This window comes from Colossoma macropomum, unplaced genomic scaffold, assembly GCF_904425465.1.
Source record: "Colossoma macropomum unplaced genomic scaffold, Colossoma_macropomum, whole genome shotgun sequence".
In the NCBI taxonomy this organism is placed as follows: Eukaryota; Metazoa; Chordata; class Actinopteri; order Characiformes; family Serrasalmidae; genus Colossoma; species Colossoma macropomum.
In genome coordinates this window covers 34,669,111-34,682,999 of record NW_023494799.1, presented here as the reverse complement: position 1 = coordinate 34,682,999, position 13,889 = coordinate 34,669,111, and the positions used below count along the sequence as shown (strand labels likewise).

Sequence of the window (13,889 nt, the reverse complement as noted above, 5' to 3'; positions counted from 1 at the left end):
TGACAAACTGTTGTCAGTTGTTCAGAGCTGAACAACGTTGTTCAGAGCTGCATCCACATATACAAGTTAAGTCTGTACTATGCAGAGTGGACGCTATATGCTAACAATGTCCAGAAATGCTGCTGACTTCTCTGGAAGCTCATCTTCTCAGTGAAAATGTGTATTGTGGTCTGATGAGTCAACCTTTCAGACTATTAATGGAAATAATGGATGCTATGCTGTCCATTGTAAAGAAGGAAAGGACAATCCATATTTGTACCAGCGTAAAGTTCAAAAGCCCAAGGTCTAAACCCCTTACATGCCCATTGCCTGCCAGCAGGCCCAAAGTTTTAGCACACACTTCCATAACCTAACAACAGCTCAGCCAGTTTGAAGTCCCTGTAGTTACTGAATTATAACCCTTATATGTATGTAATAAGCCTGGGATTTTAAGGGGTTAATGGGAAACCCGCAGATCTGTGAAGGCACAATCAATGCTGAACATGTTTTAGAGCAACATATGCTGCCCTCTAGATGACATCTTTTTCAGGGACGTCCATACTTAGTTCAGCATGACAATTCCAAGCCATTGCATGTGCATACATGTGTTAACAGCATGACTGCGCAATCAGAAAATGTGGGTGCTAGACTGGACTGCCTGCAGTCCAGAACTGTCTCCCACTGAAAATGTGTGTTGCATTATTAAGATTAAAATACAACAACAAAGGCCCTTCCCCAGTCCCCAAACGATTTGTAAGTGTTGTTTAAAGGAAAGGCGATCTAACACAGTGGTGAACATGTTCCTGTCCCAAACATTTTAAACCATTAAAGTTGGAATGAATGTAAATTTACCAAAAAAAATAGGAAGGTTCATAAGGTAAAGCATAAAATACTGTGTTTTTCTATGTTTTTATTTTAATACAGGTCAAACACAATTTATTAATCACTGCCTTTTGTTTTTGTAAGTACATACTAACTATATCATTCTAACTGTGATACATGATCATTATAACATAAAATAACTTTTAAAAATGACTGTTTTTCTGTTGATTTGTATGTATTCTAATGAGTGTATTTTACTGAAAAGAACATTTACCGCTGGGATCAATAGTTTTAAACTCTTTAAACTAAATTTACTCGGCTGCTTAAGACTTTTGCACAGGACTGAACATGCAATATTAATTTTAATCAAATAACATTAACAGTGAAGTTGGCATCAGGCTATGATGAAGTCTCCTGGGGATGAAATCTGCTAAAGCTCAGATTACTGTGCCTTGTTGTGGTTTCATGACAAGTTCCCTTAAAAATGTACTTTAAATGGCTAACATAGATCAGTTGGAGGCTACACTGTGACATATCCTGCCCAAGTCTGCAAGTGCTGTTATTTTTTTACATCTTTTTCTTTACTTTAGAGGAAGTTTAAAATGTCAAAATATCCTGTATCTGATAGTGATAGTGATAATACACTTCAAAAAATTACTACACCTGGTCATTCTTACTGTTTACTTATATTAAATCAATCTCTTTCTCTGCTGCATGTCTCATTCACCCCAGCGCATTAGTCTTACTGCATTAAAGTGCATCTCTCGGAGCCCTGTAAGGAAGGTGTAATGGTCCCCATAGTGCAGAGGTCAGCTGTGTATGGAGGACCGTGCACATGGCCAGCAGGAGGCCTGTCTGCACCAACAAAGCCCCCCAGACCTCAGTGGGTCAATAGCAGAGGAATTCCTGACCAGAGCAATTAGACCGGCACGAGGAGCGGCCCTTTGAGCCCCTGGGGCCAGACTGGGCCTGAATAGCCGTGATTTTAATTGGAACAGTTTCCACACTATCCTCAACCCAGTGCTTTAGGTCACTTGAGGAAAGCGGAGTTGAGTGATGGACTGAACTGTGAACAACTTTTTAAATATGCTGGTATACATGCTGGTGATGATGCTTAATCGTCACTATTATTTAAAAACCTTATATTTTGGAAATGATAAGTTTATAGAAGAAGGAAAAAACATGAAGTTTGTGATTAATGCTCATTTATTAAAAAAAAAAAGGTTTTGAACTATTTCTATTGATCCAATTATCGTGATGGCTTATCACTGTGTATATATATATATATATATATATATATATATATATATATATATATATACATGGAAAGATTTTTTTTGTTTTGTTTTGTTGATTTTCAAGATGAAAATAAGTACGCATCCTCTACAGAGAACTAATAGTGCACAAAATGTTTATGTAACATATTAGAAAAAAAAAATGTGGCCTGTGCATTCATGTTTGAATTTTGTCCAATATGGTGACACCAGCAAATAAATAGAAATTGTGCACTAAATTTTTATTTTAAATATTTCTTTGTTCCATGGAGAGAATGTGTTACTTTACTTAAAAATCAACAAAGCATATATATATATATATATATATATATATATATATATATATATATACATAAAAATATATTCACTTCAATGCTTCAGGACTTTGGGGGTAATTTGTCCCATTTATTGCCTCCTTTTTTGGCGCGGGCTACACAAGGTCAGTAATGAGGGGCTTTAGGGTGCGCAGGTCAGGAGCCTCTCTGCCACTGAACTAATCAGCTCGCTGTGTGCCTCAATAGCTATTAAGGCCAGGGAGCAAAGAGTCACAACAAACTTTCTGACTCTGCTGAACACAAATGTTTGTTTGTTTGTTTTGGGGAAATCTTTGCAGTACATTTATATTCATAGTTTATAGGTACCACTGCATCATCAACACCACTAAGGTGGATCATAAACAGTTCCATTTATTCAGTTAAGTACAATTTTGATGGTTTTGCAATTTTTTTTTACTTTTGTTTACACAAGTAAATTTGTAAGGAATCTATTTTTCTTCTCAGTTCCTTTTCAGTCATTTAGGGACAGTTTCCCAGACGCAGACTAAGCTTAAGTCTAGACGTAAGTGAATCCCCATTGTTGCTTGAATATAGTCCAAGACTAGGCTTAAGCTTAACTTCTTTTGAAGATTTGAAGTAGATATGTGCTAATATTCAATAATACTGCAATATTTAGCACACATGGTGTGTTATCATGGACCTTTGTCACTGTTTTAGGCAAACAAGTTGCAGTTTCCACAGATAACATGACGCCTATTAAGAACATTGAAAAACATAAAAGAATGAAGACTGTTGAGCCGTTATACAAAGTCCCAAACTGAAAGTATTGGAAAAAGAAAGAAATACTCACAATGTATAACCTCTGAAACAATACTTCTATAAAAATAACAACGCTACACTATGTGTGCATTGCAATAAAAAATATAATATTGCAAAGCATGATAAAACATCATGATACTTCATTTTTATATTGAGAAATGAGTGGTTTAAAGTTATTTCTGTTGGTTCAGCTTGTTGCTCGCACCTCTTACTTTTGAGCCTTAGCATTTCACTGTAGTGCAAAAGGATCCCAAAAGAGAAGAATTCTCAATAGAGAATTCAGTACTTGCAAAGTTTTTTTATTAATTCTAAAAGTGTCATCATCTCACTGAAGTAGTGTCATGTTTGTTTGAAGATGGTTTTAGCCTACTTTGTCATCCAGGTATACAGTCGTGTGCAAAGGTTTGACCCACTTAGATCAACAAAAAGGTTTTTGTTGATCTAAGTGAAATTAAGTAATCACATCCTCTACAGGGAACTTGAATATGGCATTTTTCCACAAATTATTGTTGCATAATTTATAATGATTTGCAGAGTTTAACATATTGGGGAAACAAGTGAATATAAACATGGTAAATTCAGCAAATAAACAATAATTGTGCCTTAAAATGTGCAGATATGTGTCCGCTGTAGAACATGTGTTAAATTATTTTCACTTAGAAAATCAACAAAATATGTCATTTGACCAGGGGCGCCTAAACTTTTCCATACGACTGCATTTCATAGAAAAAAAATTGATGAAGCATCAAAAAAGAACGTTTTTCTTATACATTTCATGTCCAGGGAAGGCAAAGGCACTCTTAAACACTGTGCATAACACAATAATATAACTGTGTGGTTATAAAATGGTTATTACCATGTTGTACATATGGAAATGTGGAAAAAATTAAGATAAAAAGCCATTGCATGCAGCAGAAAAAATAGTAAGGATAAATCAAAGCTGTGTGTCAGAAAGATCTGATCCTGTAATTCGCAGAGGGGCAGGCGTAACTGACTTCAGAAAATACGGACCACAAAGGTTCTTTCACTTGTTTCCAGTTATCTGAAGTCCCGCATACCTCTTAAGTAATATTAGAGTTTGGCATTCATGGCAAACTATAGCAACGTGTAACACTTTCTATGACACAGTTTTTTCTCTTTCACCGGGGGATTGCCTTGTTTTCCGCATCTCAGGCTTTGGTGGTTTTGAAAAAGGCTGAAGAATGTCTCAGGCGACACCGCTTCCCAGGTTCCCCCTGAGATGGGCTATTGTCAGCGCCAGGAAGCTTTGGGACTTACAAAAGTATAGGATAACATTTCTCTTTTCTCCTATAGATTTCAAAAGCGCAGGCCTACTCCAGCTTCAACCAGTTCTGCCTTTAATCAAGCGTGCTCCTTTCTCCAATTTTGAGAAACTACAGAAAGCCTATTTTCATCCTTTTAGTGTTGATTCTCTTTCAGATGAGGTCCCGTACTATGGACTGGGGTAGAAAAGGGGGCCAAGGGGGTCCCACCTGTGTGGTCACTTTCACAGGTGGACTCAGCAGAAATTAATTTCATCCTGGAAAATGGTTCTTTAGTAGTCAAAATTTGTGAAAACAGTAACGTCACATCAAACCCATATACTGTTGTGCATTTCAGTTGAAAATACTGTCAAAAGTGAACTATAACTTACATAGTTAAGCTTACAGTTGTATGCAAAAGTGAAAATAAGTTAACAGACCCTCTAAAAACTTTAATGTACAATTACTCTTTGTTTGCTGAATGAAAATGTAAAAAAACTAAAAGTTGGCCTGTGCAAAAGTTATGACATGTTTGATATTTTATGTTATCTTTTTCTGCAATGTTTGAAACTTAGCAAATAAATAGAAATTTTGCACTAAAATTTGGAGAAAATGTCATATTCTCACTTAGAAAATCAACAAAACATGTCATTTCACCAGGGGTGTTCAAACATTTGAGCTGGATCATTTTAAATTAAGATGTTTTCACATTGATCATTCGAAAACACTATGCAACAAGCAATTCCTACCGAATTCTCACACTGTGCTGGACAAAACGTCTGAAAATTTCCCATCAGTTTTTATCTTTTTTGAAAGAATACTCCAGCATTTTTAGTCTAATGTCCATCTGATAAATATGTATTTTATGCTGAAGCAGCAACTGCCCACTGGCTTCTATTTCAAGTGTGTTTTGAGTGACCAGATTGTTTGCTTTGTACAGGGAAATTATTGTCCTTATTAATCGACTGTACAGATACAGATATGCAAAAAAATACTGGCGTATTCCTTCAAAAGCCTCCTGTTCTCTCTAATTTTTGTTTTTGATCACAGTGTCCAGTGATTTGTTTTCTTACACTGGATGTTCCTACACTACATTTTTAAGTTGACTTTACCTTAGACTTAACAAACAAGATATGCGTACATATATTTCCATATAATTTATTGGTGACATTCCTCCACATTTAGCTTTCAGTGTTGATTAACACAGCTTTAGCATTACTGTCACTTATTACAGTGTTCGATATATATAAAAAAGTACCTTTCATAACTAATTTTACACACGACCAATGATCTCTCTATGAACTTCTAGACAACGGATTGGATATCAACCCAGAAAAGTCTGTTTTCACTCGTCTCCCCGCAAAGTGGTTTTATTCTAATGGCACTGACAGTGATTCTTATTGAATAGTCATATTCTTTGACACTTTGAAACTGTAGAAACTATGTCATCAATAACTTAAACAACACATGGACAAAATAAATATGCATAACATTAGTAATATACAAAGTACTTTTCATTGCAGTTTAAGGACAGTAGACTATCACATGTAGGTTCTTAAAAAAATCTGCTTTATGTGTACACTCCTCTCCTACTTTACAGGTTAATCTGAACAAAAGTGCTTTTCTGGATGCCGTTTAGCTAAAAAGTCTTGTAGTCCAATGACATAACACATCTTCGGCATTGTCAAGCACTTGTATCCAAACTAAATCTTATCTTTAATAAAAAACGATTTGCTTAAAAGTGGGGAAAAAAATGACTGTATACAACTACATACAATAATTACACCCCTTGCAGATGCACATGTCTTAAAACATCCAGCAGTGATAAAGTTTTTGGTCACGTAAACGTCTTTACATCTCAAATGCAAGACTTTATTATTAGGAATAAAAAACTAAAGGAAGAAATGCTCGTCTTAACTTTTACATCTAAAGCCGCAGCATCACCGTTAAAGTTCCTCTTTGAAAGCACGGCCCCCAAAAGCGGCCAGTCGCGGTGCGTCTGACGGCCAAAGTCTTTGGTGGCCACTTGGGCTTTGGTCCTTAAGTGTCTTCCTTCCCCGGGTGGCCCTTGTGGCCCCTGTGCCTCCTCTTCCTGCGCTCAGCCCTGCCCACTCGGACCCTCCGATGGCCCGTCCGGCGCTGCTGGCCTTCCAGGAGGCTGCGCACCATCTCATGGTCCTTGTTGCCCAGAACGCGGGGCAGGAAGAGAGAGGCTTTGTCCGTGCCCCGTGTCTTAAAGCCCCTCCTGGGCCGACCTTTGCCGTTGATGGACACGTACCATGGCTTCTTGGCCTGGGCTCGTCTCTTGTTGCCCCCGGTGCCAGGAGACTGCGTGGTCGAATGGTGCCGTGAGGCGTATGTGTTGTAGCCTAACTCGTGAATGCGCTCCACAAACTCGCACTCTTCATTGAAAACTTCCTGAAAGAGCAAAAAGGCTTACATGTAATGACTTTTCAGAGTTGTTAAGATCCTCAAATGTATAATAACTGCATAATAAACATATTGGTTTCATAGTTGTTCACAGTAGCAGTACTCTAAAAATAAGGATGCCAAAAATGGTTCTATTTAGCTATAAAAGAACCACTTTGAGTCCTCCAGAGAACCTTCAATTGAGTGGCTTTGAAGAACCAACCACTGAAAGTGGTTCTTCTATGGCATAACTCCAAACAACCCGTTTTGGCATATTAATTTTTAAGAGTGTGGTTACTTATTTAAGAATGTGATTACTTATGCAGTTTAAGGGGGTTAATGTACGTAGTTTTTCAAGATTTTTCTTTGGGACATTCAAGGATATCACAAATATCAAAAACTACCAGATTATACTCGAAGTATGTCTTTTTGTAATAGTACTTTTACTGTTGCACAGTAGCGGCCCAACCTTTGTCTAATACTCAGGCTGTTTTGCAGAACGTAAGGGACGACATGAAGAGAAAAACAGCCACACAGACCCAAAGCTACCTCTTTCACCCCTTATATTCAAAATAACCTACACAAATCTCTGCAGCTCTAATTGAGAATGTCATTCTCTGCGGTTAGGCACTGTTTATTCTCTTCAATTGCACCTTAAAACCTTCACCCCTCGCAACATGTGGCCAAGCTGGTTACGCATGAAAACACCACCATGTGGCGATGGAATCAAATTGCCCTGCCTGTTATCTGAGCCTGTTAGTGGCTTCGTATCTCCAGGCTGCTTTTCCAGCGTGACGTAACACTTACCGAGGCGTATAGGCGACCTTTCTCATTCATGGCTAAATATCTCCCAGAGAACAGGCCCTTGATTGCTACCACTCCAACGTCGACCGCTGTGATTTCCAGTATGCCTACAAAGAACAGAAGGAAGTCATATTAAAGTAGGTCTGTTTAAGGCATCTAACAGTTCTGTCATTAATGCAACCATTAAAGCAGGTCAAACTGAGATGGCTGAGTGACCCAGGACATTTAAGAACATCCTCCGTTTTCTGTCACTGCATGTTTCGGAAAAATGATTAGCATGTGAAGATCTAATGAGATCTTTATATAATGAATGCGACCTCTCTTTGCCTCTATTTCTCTCTCTCTCTCTCTCTTTTAAACCTCTATGTCTCTCTGTCTCTCTCTCTCTATTAAGACCCAAAGCCACAAATGACTCATCTAAGTATGAGCAGGAAAAGTGTCTTGTCAGAGTCCTGATTTACTCAGAGCTGGACAGAGCTGGAATTAAACCTTGACTCAGGTCAGAGAGATTTGCAACCAACCCAGAGAGGTTCCCATGCCTCTGCTCTGCTCTAACCTCAGGCTGTTTGTGTTCTTTCCTCTACCATTTAATCCTTTTTCAAATGAAGAAGAAATATTATCACTTTTAGCTGGGGTTTGCAGCATGATCACAGAAGTTATCTGTTTATTTTCATACCTCTCTGTGCTGATTGAGTTACAACCTACAGAGCAATTCCCCACAAAGCCATCCAGCTGCAAACGTGCTGACAGATTAGATACACACGCACGCACGCTCACCACACACACACACACACACAGTAAACGCCACTCTAAGTGGATGTTTATTCAGCTCCTCTGCTGTGATTAATGGCTCTCTTCATTCTAACCCCTCCAATAATCATCCTTTTCCAGCATAAACCCCCGCGCGCTCTGTCATTACGGCCAACTGTCTGTTAAATCCCAGTTTCATATGGAAACGCGCCTCCTCGCGCTGTTTGCGCTGCGCTAATTGGAAACCTCTGCTGGACAAACGAGGGCAGCAGGCCCATCGCGAGCCAACGGCCGTTAAACACACAGAACCGAGAAACGCCCCGAGTGACACTCAGTCAGCTTAACATGAAAGCACGAGGCATTACAGGGGCATTATAGAGGCGTTATAGAGGCATTTCAGAGACATCATAGAGGCATTATAGAGGCGTTATAGAGGCATTTCAGAGGCATTATAAAGACATTATAGAGGTATTTCAGAAGCTAAGTAAAACACTCTGGAAACGCCTTTGCTGGCACCATGAGCAAACAAACAAACAAACAAATAAATAAATAATAACAGTCAGATAGATCGAGATGAATATGTAAATAAATTAATTCATTAATTTAAAACAGACGGATAGATCGAAATCTAAATAAATAAATTAATAAAGCAAAAAGATTGAAATATAAACAAATAAAGAGAAGGAAAGAAAGAAAGACATGCATAAATAAATTAAGAAAACGGATAGATAGATAGATAGATAGATAGATAGATAGATAGATAGATAGATAGATAGATAAGACAGGCATTAAGGCAGACAGATAGACAGGTCAATAAATACATAAGACAGACCTAAACACGTAAATAAATACAGCTAAAATAATTTTGAAAAAGACAGACAGACAGAGAGGCTGGCAGATAGATAGATAGATAGATAGATAGATAGATAGATAGATAGATAGATGATTGTAAATAAGTGATTTTGAAAGTTTCAGTAATACCAATATTTAAATAAATCAACAGAAATAAATGAATCAATCTAATCTAGTCTCCTTGTTTCATTTATATTTCAGTTTTCGATCACATTTTAAAACGTGTTTATGTTGTGTATATTTCCAGGGTAAGTATACTGTGTTTACACTTATTTTAAACTCTTATTTAAACGAAACTTCTCTCTTCTTTATATTAAATTCCGCTCCTATTAGAGCCAAACTCCTCTCTGAGGCTGTGCTGTGTTTAGGCTTCCCTTCTTGCAGAGCGCATTAATATCCATACTCTACTACAACCGCTAACAGACGCGCTATTAAACTGATCAATACTGCAGCACAGAGAGCCTCTCTACACTCAGCACTTACACACAGCACGAGCATCAACTGAGGGTTAATACTGAACACACTGAACACACACACACACACACACACACACACACACACACACACACACAGCAGGAGACTAAACTCTAATATTTCACATGTATCCACGCACAAATCTACATCAGGGGCTCGAGAGCCGCCTCCGCGTTCAGCACAGCATCAGGAAATTCGTGTTTGCCACACGTGTCCAGGAGAAAATGCCTGCTGGGACTGCGTGATGGAAGGAGCCCCAGCTATAGCGGGGAAACAAACTCTGAGCTGCAGACCTGATAACGTGAGTCAGGACAGCTCAGCCTGGCTGACGTGAGAAGTTCGAGTCGCGTGAACTCTACTGTCCTCGAGCTGAGTTAACTCAGAAAAGCAGCGCTGTAAGTGACCTTATGCCATAAGTTTAAGACAGCGCTGACCACGAGCACCCAGACTGCGCTACGCTGTGACTCTGACTAAACACACGCCACGAGTATAAACTCCTAAGCGCGCGCGGTGTGAGCTCTACCCGCACTCCACTCAGCCCTCCGTTAGTCAACGCGTTACTCACTCAGCGGGTTGTCCTCCTCCAGAGATCCGTCTATCTTGCCGTTGGGGTGGATCTGGAGGTGGTATTTGGTGGCGCAGTAGAGTTTCCTGCGGCGCGGCGCTCCCCCCAGGTGCTCGTAGACCCCTCCGCGCGCCGCCGCGTCCCGCCGCCTGCGCGGCTCCGCGTGCCCCAGCACGCTCAGCAACAACAGCAGCTCGATCAGCACCATCGTGGCATGGCACGCGCGCCTCCCGCTCCCACCACGAGCTCAGCAGCACGGTGCGCCCCGGTGCGCTCGCGCCATTCACGAGAGCGAGCTGCTCCGCTGCGCATGAGGGCAGAAAACGTCTCCTCTGCTACTTACTGCTCAGCACCCTCCCTCCTCTACTGATCTACACACACTCCTCTCTGCTCTACAGGCGGAGTGGATCTGCCCCGCGAGAGAGAGGGGAGGACTGAGAAGAGAGAGAGAGAGAGAGAGAGAGAGAGAGAGAGAGAGAGTTCCTATGGTGAGATCTCCCTGGTCTGCGGAAATAAAAGAGGCTCCGCGCAACAATAGAGAGGGACACGACCAATGATGCAGAGGGATCAGTGTTACACACACACACACACACACACACACACACACACACATATTACTACACACATGCATCTTTATTACACATATACAGTGTTATTACATATACATTACTACACATAGAGCATTACAACACATACATCTTTATTACACATACACAGTATTATTACATATACATTACTTTGCATACAGCATTACTACACACAAACATCTTTATTACACATACACAGTATTATTACATATACATTACTTTGCATGCAGCATTACTACACACAAACATCTTTATTACACATAAAGTGTTATTACACATGCAACATTACTACACACAGCATTTCTACACACATACACCTTTATTACACACATACAGTTATTACTACACACAGCATTACTACACACATACACCTTTATTACACATATACATTGTTATCAGACATATACAGAGTTATTACACATGCATTACTACACATAAAGCATTACTACACATACATCTTTATTACACAAACAGTTATTACACATACAACATTACTATGCATACAGCATTACTACACACAAACATCTTTATTACACATAAACAGTGTTATTACACATACACTACTATGCATAATCTTTATTACACATATACAGTGTTGTTATACATCCAGCATTAAGACACACAGCATTACTGCACACATACAGCTTTATCACACAGCGTTACTACACACACAGTGCAAATATACAACTTTCCTACTCTCATACAGCATATATACCTTCATTACACATATATAGTATTATGACATATACAGCATTACTGCACTTTCAGTGTTACAACAGATACACATATACAGCATTAGTACACATACTCTGCATTACAACACACATACAGCATTACTACACAGTGTTACTACACATATTTACTAAGCAGTACTACACATATACAACTTTACTGCACATATAGCGTTACTACACACATAGCATTTACTATGAATATACTGAACAGTATTGCTACACATACTACCAAACCGCACCACAAAGCATAAGCCATGCAAGGGCAGACCTTTTTGCTTTTGAAAAGATCCAAAAAGGGCCAATTATACACCCCAAAATTACACAGTGGGCTCTGTAGGCATGCGCACGGCCCTCAGCCTGCACCACTATCACATCAGTGTTGGCCACTCATGGCCAAATTGAACACACATAGCTGCACACACGTGGCCGAGGGAGCACATTTCGAACAGATGCATACAGATATGACTCTGGAGTCTAAAAAATGATACAAATATTGGATAAATAGTTACAATCTGTTTCATTCACTTCGTTCAAAGCATCATTCAACAACTCATTCATCGAAAAACTCCCTCTAGGTCATTTTAACACACATGGATTTTGTATTTTCCAGCCCATGCTTTTGGCTGAATTGTATTACTGCAGCTTACAACATCTGTATGTCATAATACTTGAATGCATGTTTGAAATGGCTTCTGTCGTTAGGCTTGCAAAGCATCGTTAATCCACTTACAAAGTATTATTACTGGGTGTACGATGGTGGGTATTGTCAGAATAACCATGCAGCTTCCAGCAGTCCACTCCCACCACACAGCACTGGTCCTCAGTCCTTCAGTCAAGTCTTAGGTTGTGTCTCAAACCATATCCTACCTACCAAATAGTTTGTCAAAATATCATTAGTAACACAGTGATTAGCATGGTATGTAATGTATGGTGCAATATGTGGTTCTGAATGCAGCTTTAGTAATTTGCAGTGGCACAGCATCCCTTCCTTTCCTGCTCCTTTTAAACAAGAGTCTAAAAATCATTGCCCTCCTCCATTGACTATCTGTCAGATACTCTTACACATTAAAGGCCCAGGCAGAGACAGGATACCGGATGCTATTACTGCCTTACGACGTAACTTGATGGAAAGTGATCGACTTGGGAATTGGCTATTCACCTGAAGAGAAGTCCAACAGTTTTTCTGTAGTCCCTTGATTCTGTGCCTGATTCTCTTCTCGGAAGGGAGCTATTGCTCCTAGAAGGCCACAGTTTTTTCCTATACATTCTATATACATTGTGTAATTACTTAATTACTTAGATGTAATTACATAATTACATAGTTATATCATAAAAATAATGGCAAAAATGTAAAGACTGCTTTACTTTAAACACAACAACACTGTTCACATGCAAATAGACTTTTCACCAAATTCCAACCATAAAATACATTTTCTTCTACTTACGACCACAAGGTATAGATCGAAAGGTTTAGAATCCCCACTTTAGGCAGAATTTCTCCACTTGTTTCAGTGAGCTATGTTAATTCTGATACAATTGCTGGATGCTTTTGGTATCACCGGATGTCTAAGGGCGAGCAAAAACACCCTGGGTCACCTCACTTGCTCCCTCCACGCTATGCTCCTATGCAACTACGAACACGGCTCAGCGGCTCCAGCTCCCGCGCTAGCTGCCGCTCAGTTTCCCGGTGCGTCTCGGCAGTGGGTGGAAGAGCGAGGCGCACATGACTCCATGCCTAAATTGCTTCCATCTTGCTCGCATTATGGTTACCATTCTCGTAATTAGCGCCATCATCTACAAATCTCCTTTCGCCCTTTGGCACAACACCAGCACATGCCATCGACACAGGCACCGTCGCTCAAACCCAACCCCCCCCCCACTCCATACCAACCCTCGAGGGAATGAGGCCTTAATTCTTCCCCTTCCAAACTACCCCCCACCCCCACCCCCTCCCCGCCCAATTCCTTGTCCATACATCACCAGGCTGTCCTGTTTGGCACCCCCGGTTTTGAGAGTGGCCTGGTGGCCCATGGTGGAGGAGCAGCCTGCTGCTCTGGTGACCGTTTCTGAGAGAGACGCTCTTCATGTGGTTTGATCCCGACGGAGGGGGTGGGGGGGCAGCTCAGATGTGGTCGGCTGTTTCTTTCTAGAAGCATTTTAATTGCGGCCCCATAGCCGCCCACAAAGCCTCGCAGTAATAATCAGTGGGAGCTTGTCTGATTTTTGCGCGGCCCTGGGACTGAGGGACATAGAGAGAGAGAGAGAAAGAGAGAGAGAGACCGA

The 13,889-nt window shown here is 40.2% G+C and overlaps 1 protein-coding gene across 1 annotated transcript; it reads right to left on the bottom strand.

Moving 5' to 3' along the window:
- Window positions 1–5,395: 5,395 nt before the first annotated feature.
- On the bottom strand, window positions 5,396–10,493 carry fgf3 (fibroblast growth factor 3). Its single transcript, XM_036586704.1, has 3 exons — window positions 10,286–10,493; window positions 7,648–7,751; window positions 5,396–6,849 (listed from the first exon to the last, which is right to left on the bottom strand). The coding sequence occupies exons 1-3, from the start codon at window positions 10,491–10,493 to the stop codon at window positions 6,472–6,474; spliced, it is 690 nt and encodes a 229-aa protein (XP_036442597.1). The 3' UTR covers window positions 5,396–6,471.
- Between the last annotated feature and the right edge of the window lie 3,396 nt (window positions 10,494–13,889).

Bases quoted from the DNA above. Each gene is read 5' to 3' on its own strand.
- fgf3 (XM_036586704.1), bottom strand. From the start codon at position 10,493: ATGGTGCTGATCGAGCTGCTGTTGTTGCTGAGCGTGCTGGGGCACGCG. The intron at 7,752-10,285 runs GTGAGTAACGCG...TGTTCTTTGTAG, and splicing joins GGAGGAGGACAACCCGCTGA to GCATACTGGAAATCACAGCG. The intron at 6,850-7,647 runs GTAAGTGTTACG...TTGCTCTTTCAG, and splicing joins AAGGTCGCCTATACGCCTCG to GAAGTTTTCAATGAAGAGTG.